The 19,077-nt window shown below is 34.0% G+C and overlaps 3 protein-coding genes across 15 annotated transcripts; 1 reads left to right on the forward strand and 2 right to left on the reverse strand.

Moving 5' to 3' along the window:
• Nucleotides 1–3,850: 3,850 nt before the first annotated feature.
• LOC112719830 (NDR1/HIN1-like protein 6) lies at nt 3,851–5,058 on the reverse strand. The gene has a single exon (XM_025770540.3). The coding sequence runs from the start codon at nt 4,892–4,894 to the stop codon at nt 4,130–4,132; it is 765 nt and encodes a 254-aa protein (XP_025626325.1). The 5' UTR covers nt 4,895–5,058; the 3' UTR covers nt 3,851–4,129.
• A 3,348-nt stretch (nt 5,059–8,406) lies between these two features.
• LOC112719832 (WAT1-related protein At3g02690, chloroplastic) lies at nt 8,407–11,857 on the forward strand. Of its 5 annotated transcripts, none has more exons than XM_072206279.1 (9): nt 8,439–8,948; nt 9,113–9,375; nt 9,514–9,561; nt 9,674–9,796; nt 9,893–9,917; nt 9,961–10,135; nt 10,508–10,740; nt 10,926–10,986; nt 11,352–11,857. In XM_072206279.1, exons 1-9 carry the CDS (start codon nt 8,573–8,575, stop codon nt 11,452–11,454), a joined length of 1,407 nt encoding a protein of 468 aa, XP_072062380.1. In that variant the 5' UTR covers nt 8,439–8,572; the 3' UTR covers nt 11,455–11,857. The 5 variants fall into 5 exon arrangements, with proteins under 5 accessions (XP_025626330.1, XP_072062380.1, XP_072062379.1 ...); XM_072206278.1 differs by having other exon boundaries at nt 8,440–8,948; nt 9,110–9,375; XM_025770545.2 differs by lacking the exon at nt 9,893–9,917 and having other exon boundaries at nt 8,407–8,948; nt 9,110–9,375; nt 9,986–10,135; nt 10,569–10,740.
• Nucleotides 11,858–12,377: 520 nt separating this feature from the next.
• LOC112719831 (pentatricopeptide repeat-containing protein At4g20770) lies at nt 12,378–18,040 on the reverse strand. 9 transcript variants are annotated; one of them, XR_011867157.1, is made up of 3 exons: nt 17,725–18,040; nt 14,370–17,216; nt 12,378–13,254 (listed from the first exon to the last, which is right to left on the reverse strand). XR_011867157.1 is itself a non-coding variant. In XM_025770543.3 (2 exons), the coding sequence occupies exon 2, from the start codon at nt 17,154–17,156 to the stop codon at nt 14,832–14,834; it is 2,325 nt and encodes a 774-aa protein (XP_025626328.1). In that variant the 5' UTR covers nt 17,157–17,216; nt 17,725–18,040; the 3' UTR covers nt 12,378–14,831. The 9 variants fall into 9 exon arrangements, 3 of the variants coding, with proteins under 3 accessions (XP_025626328.1, XP_025626327.1, XP_025626326.1); XR_003161911.3 differs by having other exon boundaries at nt 17,501–18,029; XR_003161912.3 differs by having other exon boundaries at nt 12,378–12,955; nt 13,074–17,216; nt 17,501–18,027.
• Nucleotides 18,041–19,077: the final 1,037 nt, after the last annotated feature.

Raw genomic sequence — 19,077 nt, forward strand, 5'->3', positions numbered from 1 at the left:
TTGATGATGGTGAATGGTTGGCTCAGATTTGGGGGGGGGGAGAGGTTGGGAGTGTCACGTAGGTTCGGAAACTTACGAACCAAGCTCAGATCCAAGTCATGGCACTTTTATCACACGGACAACATCTATCATGGGTACAAGATTAGTTTCGAACTTTCATGGGTACAAATGTCAGCGTTTTTCATCTCTTATGGGTACAAATGGTCATTTATTCTTTTACTTATTTTAAATTATAAATTTTTAATTTTATATTTTAAATTATAAATTCTACCTTCTAAAATTGACTTAATGTTAACTATCAAAAGATAAAAATATTATTTATATTTTAAAATTAATTATTATATATTTATGTATAAATATATGAGTTATTTTAATATGACGGTGACTATAATTATTATGATTTTTTAAAAAGTATAACTTAAAAAATATTATTAAAATATAAAAAATATAATTTTAATTTTAACACCATTTATATAATTAGTGTAGTCACTGTAATATAATCATACTAAAATATACGTTGTAATTTGACTCATTTTTAAGAGGAATGTTAGGGCCAGTAATTTTGGTGTTTTGTTGCCATTTAATGGTGTGAAATTATATCTAATCATAAGAAATCACTCACTTTTATTTTAATGGTTAAATGGTAGACAGAAAACACAAAAGTTATTGCCCCTTAGATTTTTTTTATTTTTAATATATATTTTTATATTTTAACATGTATTATTCTAAATTTCTAGTGGCGAATTTTAGTGTAACTCATCTCGGAATTCATGAAGACCAGTCAAAGTATACGATCATTACGAATTACAGGATCTTGTATTGGATTTTGATTCCCTCTTTGATTGAGCTATCGAATCACAGAAGAATGAGGTTGTTATTGGTTTGGGTGCAGCAATTGATGAAGCAAGTGTGGAGAACTACGCTGAGTGTTGCGTCAACTGTGGTTGGATTCCTCTGTTTCGCCCTAAGTTCCTCCTTCAAAGACCTGTTTGGGGAGTGGAACTCGCCGAAGATCGTTGTTTACACGGTGGTTGGTTTGACGGTTTTACTATTTGTGTTGTATGCCAAGGAACTGCATCTCATTATAATCCGGAAGAAGTTCATGGCAGTGAGAGCACATGTGGGATTCTTGGTTTTTGCCTCCACCACAGTCTACTCCTTCTTTTTCGACAAAGCTACCAAAGGAAAACCAGATGCATACAGCTTGGTCTCTTATGTGGCCTTTGCCACGATGTCCTTTACCTCCGGATTCATCGAATTCCTGTATTTCTTCGCCGCGATTTTAATATCTCAATTGATGAAGATAAATGTGTTGTTAGGTCTTGTTGGTTTAGGATTCAGTTATGTCCTCATTATTGTTGCTGACTACACCATTGTGAAGCCGGAAGATCATCATATAACCAAACCAATCAAGTATTTTTTTGTAATCCAACCAACTAAGATAGAGGTGTGGAGATTAATAGGTCTTGTTTCAAGTGTGGTTGGACTGTTGTGCTATGCTCTTGGCTCAACTTCCAAGTATCTTTTCCAAGAGTGGAACTCCTTCAAGATCATTATCTACACCTTATTCAGTTTGATGATTTTTCTCCTTGCTTTCCTTGCTAAGGGAGGGAGTTTCTTAAGGATCTTGAGGTTGGGAGCAAATATGGCAACTTTCTTGGTGTTGGCCTTGATCTTGCCTGGTGTCTACTCCTTCTTCGATAGTGATGCAAAGGTGAGGATGAGATCGAATGCATATGACATAATTTCCTGCGGTGCCTTCCACGTGATGTCGCTTAGCTTTTCAAGGCAGATTCCCTGTTCTATTTTTGGGACAATAATAGTATATTTCTTTGCCGGAGCTCTGATAATAGAATTGATGGAGATAAAGTTATTTTTGGGTATTGTGGGAATAAGTTTCTGTTATCTCCTCTGGGTTCTGGGAACCTTTATGGACAAGCTGCCAGAATATATTGAAAAGGAGGTGTCTCCGGTAGTGAACATTGAGATCGCTTCACGACACCACAGTAATGAACTACCTGAAGCTACTATGGTGGAAGAATGCCTAGAATCCAATGCTGCTGATGATGAGCACAGTGACCATTCAGACCACATTGTGCAGCCTTCACTACAAGCTGGTGAAACATCAGTAACTGTTGGTGTTGAGGAAGCGTTTTCTAAAATACAAGATTTGCTTTAAAGAACCAGGGAAACAGATCCCAAAGCATGTTTAGAAATATTTATGTTTTCTGGCCAAGTTATGTCAGTTGATCGAAAGCATGTTTACTTACCAAGTAAATTCAGATTCATAGATTTTCTCTCATGGAAAAGTCTAGGGGCCAGCAACTTTTGTGTTTTTTGGCCAACACTTAACCATCAAAATAAAAGTGAGTGATCTCCCATCATTAGATGTAATCTCATACCATTAAAAACACTATTGATAGCCAATTGATAGTTACAAAACACTAAAATTGCTGCCCCCTAGCATTCCTCTTTCTCTCATTATATTGTTTGCATTTCTTGAGGCATTTGTTGCATTTCAATTGTAATTTTAATGTCCATATGATTTCTTTCTTTTTGTTAGATTTTTTTTTTTAACAAAGATAGGAGACTCGAACTCGCAACCTCTTAATTGAGTATGGAGAGACTATGTCATTTGAGCCATAACTCATTGGAAAGTGCATAGAGGTTATTTTGGTCCAGAGATAAAGAGATTCTCGTTTCTTTAATGGATAAATGACACATGGCACTATTTTTCTTGTAAAGGAGCAGCTGAGTCGAAGCTGTTTTAGGTGTGAAGGGTAGTTTGTAATGTGATGGAACTACAACTGTATAAAGATTGGGTGAGGCTTAATGGGCTTGACAAAGGACTCTTTGATATAAACAAAATATAAACAATGTTCTCCTTAATATTAAAAAATACCACGTTAAAACTAATTGGAAGAAAATGTGAAAAATAAGCAACAACCAAATCAAGTAGAAAACAAATTAAACAATGGAAATCCACTGAGTATATTTAAAACCAAATACATAGATTTGGTGAACAATAATTAATATCACTATTAATAACAATAACAAATTATCTCTCAAAGTGATCCTTAAAATTTATAAATTGTACCGATTTAATTTTTTATTTACAAATTGCACTATTTACATCTTTACCATTATAAAAAATTAGGATAAGAGCAGACTCAAATAAATTATAATAACAATTAATAAATATTTTAAAATAATTTTAAATACATAATTTACAAGTCAAAAAATATTTTATGAAATAATAAAAATTTAATCGCATAAAATATACATTGTAAATTTATAAAAATTTTAAGACTCATAATTATTTATATAATATCAAATATTATCTTTACTAAAAATATTATATATACATAAAAAAAATTAACCATTATATATTTGTGTGAATACTTGTATTGTTTCATTTTTAATATATATTTTTACTTTAATATATATTTTATGCAAGTAACTCGTTTTTGTAGGTACACGTAACATCGTTGTATCTTTATTAATTTCTATTTTAAAAATAAAAACTTTATATATCTATATTATCAACTACTTCTAATGTTTTTTAATGTGAATTGATTTTTTAGGTATTTTTATTAGTAATTTTGTATAAAAAATTTTCATCCTCTTATTTTAAGTATCTTATAACATGGGAATAAGTACTTTTTAATCTCTAAAATTTAGGATGAAAATCAAAATCTTCCCTAACTTTATTTTTTATTTAAAATTGTCCCTAACATTTTATTTGATATTAAAATTGTGGTTCGGACAATTATATTTTTAGATCTCCATTACAATCCTATTCTTCTTAGAAAAGCCTCTCACCCATATTTGGCATTCAACAATGAATATATAGAAATAAAAGAAAATCCATATGTTTATTATATAGTACTATATACTATACAAAAAATACATGCGAGTAAGAAGTGGCTGAAAAATACAGAATCAGAAGTACCAGGACTGATGGAGAAAAATAAAACCTACATCTAATCCTCCATCCTTTATGAAAAATCCTAAACCATATACCATAAAAAAAATAAACAAATTTAAATAGTAACATATATAACTATAGCATATTCTACTAATAATAAAAAAACTCAAATCCAAAGACTTCAAATCTTTTGCACCAAATTCATAGTCTAAACCTGAACTTACAGCTGCTGCTTGAAATCTTAATATCATTGTTAGCACTAAGGCTATCCACCACAAGCTTGCACCTAACCCTGAAATTGACCTTAAAAAGCTTCAATTTTCCAAATTTAACCCTAACTGGCTGTTTGACCTTAATATCTAGAGGGATATTATTGGTATCTTGAATCTGCTGCTGAATCTTGCTAACTAATCCACTTGCATCTTGAATTTGGCCTCTGAGTGGCAAATCAAGAACAGTAGTATTCTTATGACCTTGATAGAATTTTATCATAGACCCTTCACAAAGTTGAGAACCACTATACCATGCACTTATGTGGCTCCCACCTTCATAATAGATCCCAATTTTCTTGTTTGGATTTCTAGCAGTGATTCTAACATTGGAAGTGACAGAGAGAATGTTAGTGCCACTAGAGAAATTGAACTCTGTGATTCTGAGTTTGTCAACTGAGTACTTTGGAATCTTTGGCCTGAATGCTAGGAACAAGATTCCAGCAGTGATTGCTATGGCAATGATGAGAATCAGGAGTGTTGTGAATGTGCAACATAAGAATCTACAGCAACAGCTTCTTCTTCTCCTTGGTGGCTTTGAATGCATCACTGGCAAGGTTCTTTGAGGAAGTGGTGGTGGTAGAGGGCTATTATTCGGATCGCCGTTCTCGGATTTCGCAATGTTTCCGGGGACTAACGGCGCCGACGGTCTAGGTGAAGCCTCAATATCCGGGTGAATTCTTTGATTATCCGCCATGTAACTGATTTTAGTGACTGATTTTTACGACGAATAATACAACTTTCAATGTTATTTTTTTTTCTCTTCCTATGTATCAATATATAGGAAGAGATGAAGGGAGATTTATAGAAAGAATTAAAGAGTGGTTGATGAATGATAATGAAGGCATATAGGACCAAGTTATAGTATGTAAGAGTGGTTGAAGAAGCTTCCAATATTTGACTTGAATGGTTAATAAAAACACAAAAGTTGCATCATAATCGTCACTACTCGGTTTTAAATTTGTAAACTCAGGTCGACTTCACGTGAAATTGATAGTTCAGAGCCGTTAGATGATTTGACTGATTTGACTAAATTTTCATCTAACGGCTTTCAACTATCAACTTCACGTGAAGTCAACTGCACCTGAGTTTTCACAAAAAAGAAAAAAATTGATGCAGTATCCGTGTAAAATAATTTTATATATATATTTAATTACGTAATGTCACATAACGTGAATAGTCATAAAAAACAGAAATAAAATAATTATAGCGATTGTATAAAATATTTTACACTGTATTAAAATTAAACTCCAACAAAAATTATAAAATTATGATTTGGTTATTATGATTAGGGTCATCAATCACATGTGCCATATATTCAACGTTTTCGCTTTCTTTTATTTTATTTATTATACTAATGTTAATAAGTATATTATTTTTGCCGTCTTGCTAACTTTTCTTGCTTTCTCATTCATGAAAATAGGACTATAGGAGCCTTCTATTGACGCAGCACGAAAGCTCTGATCTTGAGTGTTTCTGAATTTTGTGTGTTTATAATAAAGTTTTTTGTGGGAATCTTTTTAAGCTTTAGTTGTGTTTATACTCATTTTCATTATTTCCATCAATTGTTATTACAATAGTCAACATTTTTGACATAATATAAGTGTGATAGCTGAATATAATAGCGACGTCACCGTTTACTTATTCACACCATTTATTTTTTTTTCCTCTAGTTTTTTATTATGCTTTTTTTTTTTTAATGTTACTTTTATTACTTGTCCGTTACATGAAATAGTCATAATTTGTGCGTCATATTGTTTTTTTTTTTTTTTTTTTTTTTTACTATATCACTTATCAAAAATAGTAACTAATCATAAAAATTCAGCTAGAGCCTAGAAAATAAGCACCGTCGTTTCTAACTTTCAAAGTGTCATGCTCTATTTTGTTTCTAATATAAATAATAATTCGTATTTCAACTATACTAAACTACTGTAATTAGTTAATATCTATATTTCATTATTTCCTCCATATAGATATCAATCATCATGGCATTGCTTACGAGTAAAGTCACCCTTATAAAATAATAAATATCTTGTAAATAGACAACGATATTTTAGAATGTTCCATTGATATTAGTTAATTTTTCAGCATCACACCATATAGTACAACGCGTTTGCTCCAAATTAAAGACTATGTTATGCGTGTATTAGTTAAATTTTGAATAGTAAGTAACCACTATGTTAGTTAAATTTTAAATAGTGTTTGATGTCTCTAGATAGAAAAATATGAGTAATATATACCCAAATCATCTCTAAGGTAGCGTTTGTTTTGAGGTACTGAGACAGAGACTTGAAGACAGAAATTCAGTATCATGTTTGTTGGTTCAGAGACTGGTGTTAAAATTTCTGTCTCTGTCTCTAAAATTTCAGTATTTCAGTACCTCCAAAAAGTAGGGACACAGAAGACTAAAATTTTTAGAGATGGAGGCTGAAACTTTAATAACATTTTATACCTAAAATACCTTCATTTCAATTAATAAATTTCAATTTTACCCCTTGTGCAAATTAAATTAGAATTTCATTCTTGTTTCAATTTCTGTCTCTCACTTTGCACCAAACAGAATATTGACATTTATTTCAATTTCTGTCTCTTAGTCTCTGTCTCTTAATCTCAGTCTTTCCATCAAACGCTACCTAAGAAATTCTTTTTCTACATTTCATTCTCTAATAATTTTTATTAGTAAATTAGTTTTAGAAAGTTTTATTTTGTAAACAAATTATTCTTACATATGAATATTTGTCTACGTGAAACGATTGATATAAGAATTTAATAGTTTTTAAAATGTTTATATCTTTCTTAAATAATAATGAAACTAATTTATCTAAATATTTTAGCATAATTCGAAATAAAATTTATTCGTCTAACAAAATAAAAAATTAAAGACAAATTTGATAATTAAAATTTGTCAAAAACGAAAATATTAAACCAAAAATGTATTGAAAATTGATTTCAGATATTACTAAAAAGATATAGAACCATTTAAATTTGTAAGAAAAAAAAAAGAGAGAGCTGTAAATAGAAAAAGAATTCTGAATTATTCTTTGTTTTATAGCTTACCAACTTCTAAGAGTATAATCCACTTTCTTTTTTTTATTATTATTTTTATGGGTTTGGAATATTTTTTTTTTCTTTCAAAAATTGAAGAAATACACTTTTTGTTTTTGGTCTTGAGTGTTATGTATAGCTAACACATGTAAGAATCATACAAAATTTAACTTGGACTCAACTTAGGGAAAGCCCTTTATTTCCCTCCAAATGGATTAGGCTCAGCACCAAACTTATTGGACTACTTCTGGGTTTTTTTTTTTCTTTAGACTTTTTTTTTTCTTTTATCTAATTCATTAGTCATCGTTAAACTCTTAAATAGAGTTCAAAGACTAATGATAAACCTTTAAATAGAGCTCAAATATGCGACAGATTAGTTATTAACCTGTCGAATTAAAAGATACAGTAAAAAACTAAAAAAATAATATTTTTTATTCATAATATTTTAATTAAATATTTAAAATAATCTTTAAACTTTTTTATAGTTAAAACTTATTGCTAAAATTTTAATTCTTAAATTTTTTTCGTATTGTTCTTCTTTCAAAATTATTTCTCTTTTCTTTATCTCTATTAGATCATAAGACTTAATATTAGATATATGATTACTTTTGTCTTTGATGATAATTCAATGTAAACATGTTGAGGTTAAAAAAAAATATATTGATCAGAATTATAAAAAAAAAATTCAATACATTATTATTATTTTTGACATTAATTAATTATATTTTAGATTAATTTTAATACATTAATATTGTAAACTATTTTATATAATCATTTAATTATATTTATTTTTTTAAATAATTATTAACAATATCCATATGAAAGCAAAAAATATTATAAAAATAGTTATCAAATTAATGATAATGTATTTATATATAAATAAATATATTATTTAATTTATTTTAATTATATATTTTGTATTTTTATATACTTTATATAAATAATTGATTTAATAATTAATTTATATATATAATATTAATATAAAAAATAATTATTTTATTAACATAATATTATATAATTAGATACATATTTAGTATTGAATTAATTTGTCGCAGAGATACAACTTTAAACATTATTTAAAAATATGGCCAATAAACTATTATATACAAAAAAATATATAATTTGAACTCTTAATATTTGTTAATCTAAAATTCTTATTAGTTTGCGTTCAATTATAAGAAAGGTTTATGGAGAAGAATAAAGAAGTACGTGTGATGCTAGGGACCCATGCTTTGTAAAAAGATCATACATCCATGAAGTGTTTCAGGTGCAGTTAGCGGTTATAACCACCACACATTTTTCCCGCTACATATTTTCCGACACAACACTCATGGCGCGCTGCTGCACGTCTCCCTCCGCCACCGCCACCGCCACCGCCGGCCGCTACTTCTCTATTCACAACTCTCACACTTCTCAATTTCGCATCAACACTTTCCCATTCCTTCCTTCTCCATCTTCTACCGCTGCATGTTCCATTCGATTTAGGGTTCCGCGCACCACTTCACTTAGACACAAACCATTCACCGTCTCCTGCACTCCCACCGGCACCGAACAACAACAGCTTGACTTCCAAGATCCCCCTCCTTCTTCCGCCGTAGATTGCGTCGGCACCGGCCAAGACGTCGAGTGCGTTGCACCCTTCGCCAATGAAGAACAGGGACAAAACGGCACCGTATCGTTATCTTCGGAGAACAATAAGGAACAAGGTATCAGTCTGTAACCAAAATGAACTAGTAACAATTTCCCTAACTAACTAATAACTAACATTAAGTCTGTAACTGTCAGTAACGGACCACACTACTAACTAATAACTGTCAGCAACAAAAGAAATCTGTTTAACTAAAGTTATCTTGTGTGTGGATTGAAGAAGGTGAATCATTGAAGTGCCTTGCGGAAGGGCTTTGGGAATTGACAGTGCTGGTATCACCGTTCTTCTTCTGGGGAACTGCAATGGTGGCTATGAAGGAGGTGATTCCAAGGACAGGCCCGTTCTTTGTGTCGGCGTTCCGGCTAATACCTGCCGGGTTCCTCCTCATCGGGTTCGCTGCTTCAAGGGGAAGACCATTCCCTTCGGGACTCAATGCCTGGCTCTCAATCTCTCTCTTTGCATTAGTTGATGCAGCTTGCTTTCAGGTCTGTTCATATCTTATGCTCTCAAAAGTTATGAAATTTTCCATGGCAGTATATTTGTTACTTCGTTAGTTTGTTTGTTTAGAATGAAGGGGAATTGAAAGCAATGCTAATTGATTGGTGTGATGTTAATGTAAACAGGGTTTTCTTGCAGAAGGGTTGCAGAGGACTTCGGCTGGTTTGGGCAGCGTATGTTTGCAGTTAATCTCTTATTTATGACTACTGTTATTGTTATTATTAGTGTAACTGCACTTCAACTAATCACATTACGTTAAATAAGTATCGGTGCTTTCTAATGCAGGTTATAATTGATTCACAACCTTTGACAGTAGCTGTGCTTGCAGCTTTGTTATTTGGTGAATCCATTGGGATTGTTGGTGCTGCTGGTCTAGTCCTTGGTGTAGTTGGACTTGTATTACTCGAGGTAAACTTCGAGTCTGCATTTATACCAAAGGCACTAAATTACTTATCCTACTCATTAAACACAACCTGAAATTACCCGTTTTATAAATATATGAAGGGTGCAACAGTTACCAGCCCAAAAGGTACAACTACCTATGAGTTACCTTCTATATGTTTGTTTGGTAGTGAAGGATCACCGTGTTTGTTGCAGTTACCGGTGCTGTCATTTGATGAAAGCAATTTCTCACTATGGGGAAGTGGGGAGTGGTGGATGCTTCTTGCAGCCCAGAGTATGGCAGTTGGCACAGTTATGGTTCGATGGGTCTCCAAGTATTCTGATCCTGTCATGGCAACTGGATGGGTAGGCTCCAAATCTATTTATAGAATCTAATGCTTGTTGATTTCATGTTGGTTACCACATTTGGATACTATGAAACTAAATTGCTTGGTTAGTATTGTTCTTTCAATCTAGGAATGATCAGACAAAATGCAATACTTTTTTGGTAATACAAGATGGCAATTTTTGCTAACTATATGACCTTGGATGTGTTGGAGTTTGTGTTATGGATCATCATATATCATAAAGATAATTGTCTCTAAACTCTCTATAACCAGTGAAAATGTATCATATAGATCTTAGGCTTGTATCTTATTGATTATTTTATCTAAAAGAAAACTATATCTGTCTAAGAAAAGAGGATTGGGCAAGTGATAGGAAGAAGCTATTTAGCAGATGGCAGCATTGTTTAGGTGGAAGCATAGCTCAAATGTTTACCCTGCCATATTTGTTGCAGCATATGGTTATTGGTGGCCTCCCTCTAGTGGCATTCTCCATTCTTAACAATGATCCTGCTCTCAGTCAGAGTCTTCAAGAGTACAGTTCAACTGATATATTGGCACTACTCTACACATCCATTTTTGGAAGTGCTGTGAGCTATGGTGTGTTCTTTTATAGTGCAACTAAAGGTTTGTATATCTGATGTCATGATATTCCTCTTTTCTTTCTATGCAGATGAGTATTTTATTATTCCTTCAAGCTTCCACGATAAATATGAAGTTAGAATAGTTCATTGGCTCCTGTTTAGCTATGAGATTCTTTTTGTTTTTCAAAGATGCAGTGTAATGATTTTGCAACTTGTGATATGCTGCAGGTAGCTTGACCAAGCTCAGTTCACTTACGTTTTTGACCCCAATGTTTGCTTCAATTTTTGGGTAAGGCTGCCTTACTGTGGAACAGAATTTTCAGGTTTTTTATGTTACGTAGTAGGGAGAATGAAATCAGAAATAAATAACAAGTGACTGGTGATATAGCTATTCTTTAACAGTAGAATATTAAAGAGAAGAAAGTACCTATTACAAGTTCACAACTAAAAGCACACATTTTTGGAAGAGAACCACCACCTTGATGCATCGTTCATAATCTTCCTAAGTGTGACCTGGCCCTATCATTTTGTTGTACATTGTGCCACTCACATTTTCTCTAGGGATTCACACTTATTCTTTTGAACTTTCAGATTCATGTCAATGTATCTGGGTTTTACCTTTTATGATTCAAACATTTTGCTTTGGTATTTCAGGTTTCTGTATCTCGGGGAGACCTTCACGCCTGTACAGCTAGTCGGGGCCATCGTTACTATAGCTGCGATATACATGGTTAACTTCAGAAACACTTCAGAATAAATTAAAGTAGTCAGTTTCATACTGTTCCTTTCAAGTTGCTAATACAATGGACAAAAACTACTCGTGAGGCTAGATTTGTGTCATCAACTCAAAAGGGGGAGTGGTACTAGCAGCTGGTTTGAATTTTGGATATAACACGAATATGATTGATACGTTCTCCAGCACATGATCATCATGCTTTCTTCTCCTGTAAATACAATTTTGGTTAGTTCTCGGTACAGGTCAAACTGCTTGAGCCTCTTGATATAGCTAAGCCTAAAACATGGTAGCTACCTGCGTTGAATTCAGGCCCTATACTGGAATAATTTTTTTCTTTTTCCATGAATATTTGCTTTCTTGTACAAGATGGCTTTGTATGTTACATTATGGCTGAAGAAGAATGTGTAGAACGTAGATTTTGGCTTGCTTGTGAGTTGTGACAAGTTTGTGTTTTGTTAATCACATGAAAGGATAATATTGGTAGTGGGTTATCGACACTAGTATTTATCAACCATTTAGGAACAGGGAAGTGCTAAAGTTGTGATGTTCCAAATATGATGTCTTCTGTTGAATCCTTTGGAGAAACAATAAAAAAAAAACTGACAAACAAACACGTTGACTACAAATTGATCTTTGGAATAATAATGCTGAAATTTAGATTTTGTATTCCAAATATCAATTTAAGTATGCTATTGAATTTAGATTTTGTGTTTAGAGGTGAACGCGAATTGGATCCGGATCAGATATGACCAAAATTTCAATCCGATCTGCACTAAAATCATCTGATCAGATCGGATCCAATATCAGCCGTTTTTAAACTTCATATGCTACTTTTGTATGTACATTGAACAAATCTATTAATTGTGTGAACATGAATGATGGTATTCTTTCTTTTCATATATATAGATATAGATTATAAAGCATGCAACAATAGAATAAGGTGGTTTGAGGAAATAAATATTATAGAGAAAAAAATACATGAGTTTACAAAAAGTTACTTAGTAATGGATAAAACCTTTCTTGAACTCTAAACACTAGGAGCCTCAAGGGACTAAAATCTGAATCACTGGAAAGAAAACAAAATTTAAGGTAAATACTCCCAACACGCAAATAGTAGTGCACCCACCTTACTCCCAAGCTGAGACAACATTTGTTGTACCCTCTTGCATTGATTCCAAACCAAAAAGTCCTAAAGCCACAAATACCTTACCCAATTCATAATTCATAATTAGCAAAAACACAACACCCTGACCAGATTTATTTGCTTGTTGTCTAAAGTGTTATCTGGGAAAACAATAATTATAGAACAATCTTAAAATATTACTATGACAACAATATTACTATGATAACTATGAAAATCAAGCTATGACATTGTGACCGGATAACCAGCTACTTAAATACATATATCATAGTAATATTGTTGTCACTAGTTCCCTTTTTCCCAGATCTTTAAATCCCATGAATCCGTTCCTTTTACCTCATCATACACATGAAAATTTGTATGTTTCATCTTCTGAAGTTGCTGCAAAACAGAAAACATAAACAAAAAATTAAACTCTTGTATCTACTTTCGTAGTTAAATTCAATAATCAAGAACTGAAAACACAATAATTATCAAAATGGAAAATTAGAATTTCCACTTAGTCTCAACAGCAAAAAAGAAGGGTTGAATCAAGCAATCAATTCCACTGCTTCCAACTCCTAAATTTCCACCAAATCCAATCATCCATTGAAAAAGAAGCCACCACAACTTCAGAGATTCAAACAACTTATGACTGACTCAAGTTGCTGCAGAACAAGCCTTCAGAAGCACACCCGAATCTGCATTTATGCCCAAAAAAAATTACCAAGAGAAGGAAGCGGTCACCCCAATTCCATGGTCTGAAATTCTCATGGCCAAACCAAGTCATGGGGATGCTGTCTGCTCCTGCTTCATAGGAAAAAAATTACCCCACTTTATGAGCATATATATGATCATAGCTTTCCAACCAGTCTAGCTTTCCCCTTATGTTCCACATCCATTGCACTTGGTTTTTTAAAAATGCATTCCTTTAAATCATGGGGTATACATCACAGAGTAAATAATAATAGCATAACAAAACTTATTTGGGAGATTGGATCACAAAAGGTTGGAAAGTACAAACATAGATATGCACATCAAAATATAGGGCCCATAAAGGGGTGTTCGGAATTTGCTTTGTATTCAATCAATTTTATATTCATACACTTCAGGTCATAATAACACAAACCATAATGCCAATTATAACTAGATGAGGGAAAGTCCAAATGGGAAGATACTCCTGATGTTATAATGTTCACAGGAAAAGCAGAGAGCACAAACTAAGCTCTTAAATTTGGATAAAAAACTAAAAGCTAAGTTCATAAATCTCTGTCGAAAAACTAAAATAAAATGACACAACTATCTCAAATACAAATAAACAACCAAAGCAAGTCATTGTCGACATATTATTCATAGAGTAAAGTGACAATTAGATCCATAAGGATTTCGACCTCGGACTAATTAGTCCTTAAAGGAAAAAAAGTATCAATTAGGTCCTCTACGATAGTAAATGGTGAACATGTATGTCTTTTTGTCATTAGATAGTGCAAAATGAAACGAAATTGTCAATGTATTTCGTTATCTACAATGGTGCGTGTACCGTTGCAACCACATGAGCATGGAAATGATATAGTTTTTGATAGTAAAGCATTTATTATCTTTTGAGTTTATATATAACCTTCATCAACTGCTCTCTATTTACCACGAATCCTATCAAAACAGGTGAAATTTCGCTCCAAAAGTTATTATTTACGTGACGATATTTTATAAATAGACACATCAAATTAGTAAACGGTATATATAATCACTACTGTTAAGATTGGGGAGCAAAGCGGAGGTGGTTGGAGCAATTATGGAAGAAGGCGGCCATGAATACCTTTGAATCCCATTCCGCCATGGAAAAGACGCCGCTTTGCTGCCATCAATGTCTCTATCATGTTTCGGTTCACTATGGTTACCAACCCCATAAGTGAACTTTGCTATTAATAGGACAAGAAGCAGCTTGCAAAGCAAGCTTACTGCTTCCACTCCCACCGTTTGTACGCATCAATTGAAAAAGAAGCCACCAAATTGGGAAAGAACTGCACCACAAACCACATGCCCGCACCCAATTTCACCCTCTGAAGAATTTGCAGTGCGAAGAACTCATGGAGTGATGAACCACCCAATTATGAAGTGAGGTGCTGGCACCTCCTACTTCAAGGCCAACAAAATGAGTGAGCTTTACATGTATGAATAGGATTTCTAATGTAAAGATGGCATTGATTTTTCATCCACTATCACAGTGATATCATAATTCTTAATTGAACTTGTTGCCAATCAGCTGGAAGATTATAGTCTACAGATTGTTTTCCATAATGTTCTGAATATCATTCTTGTGCTCACTCCAGCTATAACCAGGATCCTTGCGGACCCTATTATCACTCATTAGATGCCTGACAGCCCTTGCATCCTCCCATCTTCCCAAAGAAGAGTACATGTTTGCTAGAAGCACGTAAGATGCCGAATTCAGAGGGTCCAACCGGAAGAGTTCCTCCGCTGCTCTTTTTGCTAAGCTCAAGTTAGTGTGAATGCGGCATGAGCTTAAAACCACTTCCCAAACAACTGGATCATCCTTGCATGGCATAGTATCTAGGATCACTTCTACTTCCTGGAATCGCCCTGCTCGGCCGAGGCAATCTATGATGCAAGTGTAATGATCTGACTTTGGCACCACTCCAAATCTTTGCTGAATTGAATTGAATATCTCAACTCCTACGTCAATCAATGCAGAGTGGCTACAACCAGTTAAGACGGCAACAAAAGTAATATCATCGGGTTTTTCACCAGATGTGATCATGTCCTTGTAAAGGGAAACAGCCTCGTCACCATATCCATTCTGTGCATAACCATGTATCATTTCGTTCCAGGTAACAATGTTTTTACTTGGCATTATATCAAAAAAGTATCTGGCTTGATCCACATTTCCACATTTACAATACATTTCTATAAGAGAACTGCCAACAAAAATGTCATCTTCATAACCATCTTTTATGATCTGAGCATGAACCTGGCGTCCCTGGGACAATGAAGAGAGTTTTGCGCAAGAGCTCACAATGGTAGTAAATGAAAACTCTGAAGGATAGAAGCCACATTGGCGCATCTGCTTAAAGAAAGAGAAAGCTTCATTGTCCTGAGAATTTATTGAGAACCCTGCTATCATTGAGTTCCAACAAACAACATCTACTTTGGGCAGCTTATTAAATACATTCTTTGAAGACTCCATTTTCCCGCATTTTGAATACACATTGATAAGACCACTTGAAACATACTCATCCTCGTAGAACCCGAACTTCTGAGAGGCTGCATGAACCTGTTTTCCAGCCTCAAGAAGTCCCAGTTCCGCAGATGAACTAAGAATAACTGCTAATGTAGTTCGATCAGGAAGCTGATATTGGAATTGCATTTTTCTAAACATTTTTAGTGCCTCTTCATGATCTGCATTCTGGCTATAGGCTGAGAGTATAGCATTCCATGAACTCAAACTCGGGCAAGGCATGCTATCAAATATATCACGCCCGGTTTTAACATCCCCAGACTTGACACATGCTGCTAGCATATTGATATAAGTAACATCATCCGGTTCATATCCACAACACTGCATTCTCTGGAGATACTCCACAGCTTTCTCACTGTTGCATTTGTTGCCATACCCAGCTATCATCACATTCCAAGAAACAACACTATGCCGACTCATATTCGCGAAAACTTTTTCAGCGCTATCCATGTCCCCTATTTTCGAATACATATCCAGCTTCGAGTTGCTTAAATGGATGTCTCCCTCCAATCCCAGTTTAATTGAGAGTGTGTGCACTTGTTTTCCATGACTCTGATTGCATAGACCAATGTCCCTTTCATCAAATCCTCCTTTTGCGCACACACCCAAACCCAATATACTGGACAAAGATACAGAATCAACATGAACCCCCTTTTGCAGCATGAGCCTAAACATCTCCAAAGCTTCCTTGACTTGATTCATCTGTGCTAATCCACCCATCATTGTAGTAAAGGTAACCTCATTAGGCTCATCAATGTCATCAAAGACACGAATTACATCCCCAGAAAGGCCACACTTAGCATACATGGACAAAAGGGCATTAACTACATAAATGTTACCGTCAAGACCAAGCTTGATCACAACCCCATGATTTTTCCTACCGCATCCTGCATCCAAAAGAGCACCACAAGCACTAAAAACAGTAGTAAAAGTTATATGGGAAGGTTTAACACCTTGTAGCATAATCAAATCATAGGTCTCCAATGCTTGTCGTTCATAGCCAGCACGTAGCATTGTACTGATCATGGTGTTCAACGAGATGGTGTTCCTTTCAGGCATTTCCAGGAACAAACAACACGCGTCTTGCAAGTTGCGGTTTTTGCAGTAGGCAGCCAAGATGGCGTTCCAAGAGAAGATGTTCTTTTGAGGCATTTTAGCAAACACTTGACGTGCAGAGACAATGTCACCACAGTTGGAGTACAATTGGACGAGGTTGTTGGAGAGAAAAGTGTCGGAGAAAAGGCCCACTCGGAGGATTCTCGCATGGAGAACCTTGCCGGATGATAGAGCTTTGCTGGCAATGCACGACTGAAGTAGCTTTGCCAAATAGGTACTCTTGCTTTCCATCAATAACTTGCTTCACTTTGAACTTCCCAAGTCAGACTATATAATCTATTATTGGTAGCACTGAAAATTAAAAAAAGGACTATCTTGAAACTAAAAATACAACAAAATGAATTCAATTTACAAAAAAAAAACCGAGCTGAACCTGTATTTCATCGATTCATGACAATGAACTGAAACTGAGGCGGCAAGCAATGAACCAATTATCTAATTCTAATCAATAATAACTAATTACATCAAATTAAACAAATTATCTAAACCCGCATCAAAACTTATAATTGAAAAACTGAAAAAAAAAAAAAAAAAAAAAAAAACAACTCAGCGAATAGTGAAGTCAGTGAACTCACGCACACTGCAGAAGCATAAGCAAGAAGACGGCAACGGGAACGAGGAGGAATCACGAGCAGAGGAAGCAGACGCACGGATGAAGCAGAGGCAAACTAAGACAAGCGGCGCCGGGGACGAGGCAGAGGAGCCAACGGTGACGGCAAGCCGGCAGAGAGAGAGAGAGAGAGAGAGAGAGAGAGAGAGAGAGAGCGCTTCGACACGAGCAGAGCAGAGGAGGGCTTACCAGAGAGAGACGACGAGGAGGAAGGTGAGGGACTGCGAGGTAAGCAGAGGCCGGAGACCGGAAAGGCAAGTCGGCGAGGTGAGCGACGGACGGCAAGGAGAGAAGTGGGAGTGACGTGAGCTCCGTAAGGGACAGCGGCGAGGTGAATGACGCGGGCGGTGGTGATGCAGACCCAGAGGCACAACCATGGCAGCAACAACACCACTGCCGGCGACCGGAGGATACCTTCCCTTCTCTGTTACAAATTTACAATTTCATGGGAGAGAAGAAACGGGCTGGAGTTTGATAAAAAAAAAAATGAAATTGTGTTTGGGTTAGAGTTAGATTTTAAATTTAAGGATATTATTGTAATTTTAAATATTTCAGTTTTTATTTTTATTTTAAAATAAATATAATATTAAGGCATAAATATAATTAATTTTGTACACTTTTATACTAAACATAATATTGAGATTTATTTTAATATAAGTTTTTTAGTTTTAGCATCTTAGTATCAATTTTTTAGTCTCTATCTTTTTTATAAATGCTACCTAAAGGTTAAATTGATTTATTGATTTAACCAATTTAACTGTAATTCAAATAAAATAATTAAATTATAATAAAATAATATATAAAATATAAATAAATAGACAAAATTAATAGCCAAATTATTATTTATAAATACATTATTATTTTTTTACAAATACATTATTATTTCTAAGTACTTTTCGATTTATACTATTATTCATACTTCGGAAAAATAATTATACACATAATTAAAGCTAATTTTAGTCATGAACAACAAAAATGTTATAACAACTAACAGGTTGTGGGGCCTGATTAGTTCAACAAAATGAGAGCCAAAAGCCAAATCAAATCCAAAACTTACAACACCTAAGTCAAACACAGCAACAAGGATAAACAAAAGACAAAGCCAATATAAAAAATACAAAAAGGCAGTAAAATTGTCACAAGAATGAATAGCCAACGATAGAACTTCACACTAGTTGAGAATCCCAGCGAAAATACTAAGATAGTTTTTGGTTAAAAACGCAATATGAGAAAGAGAGAGAATGATCTCACATAACAAAATTGATCACTTCATATCATTTTTCATACATTGAAGTAGGTATATATATACACACTCATTAGAGTAGAGGAGCTAGTAAAACTGTTGAAGTAAACAAATTAGAATAATTGAATATTCACCTTTTAGTGACTATTAACTAAAATTATCTACAATTGGCTAACATAATATCCACCTTTTAGTCAACGTGTTTGTTTGTCAGGTTTTTTTTTTTTAACAATATTAGGAACCAAGAGGGTACCAGCCAAAAACCAATCAAATGTCTTTGAGTGAATCCAAAACTTCTA

Source organism: Arachis hypogaea, chromosome 11, assembly GCF_003086295.3.
Source record: "Arachis hypogaea cultivar Tifrunner chromosome 11, arahy.Tifrunner.gnm2.J5K5, whole genome shotgun sequence".
NCBI lineage: Eukaryota > Viridiplantae > Streptophyta > Magnoliopsida > Fabales > Fabaceae > Arachis > Arachis hypogaea.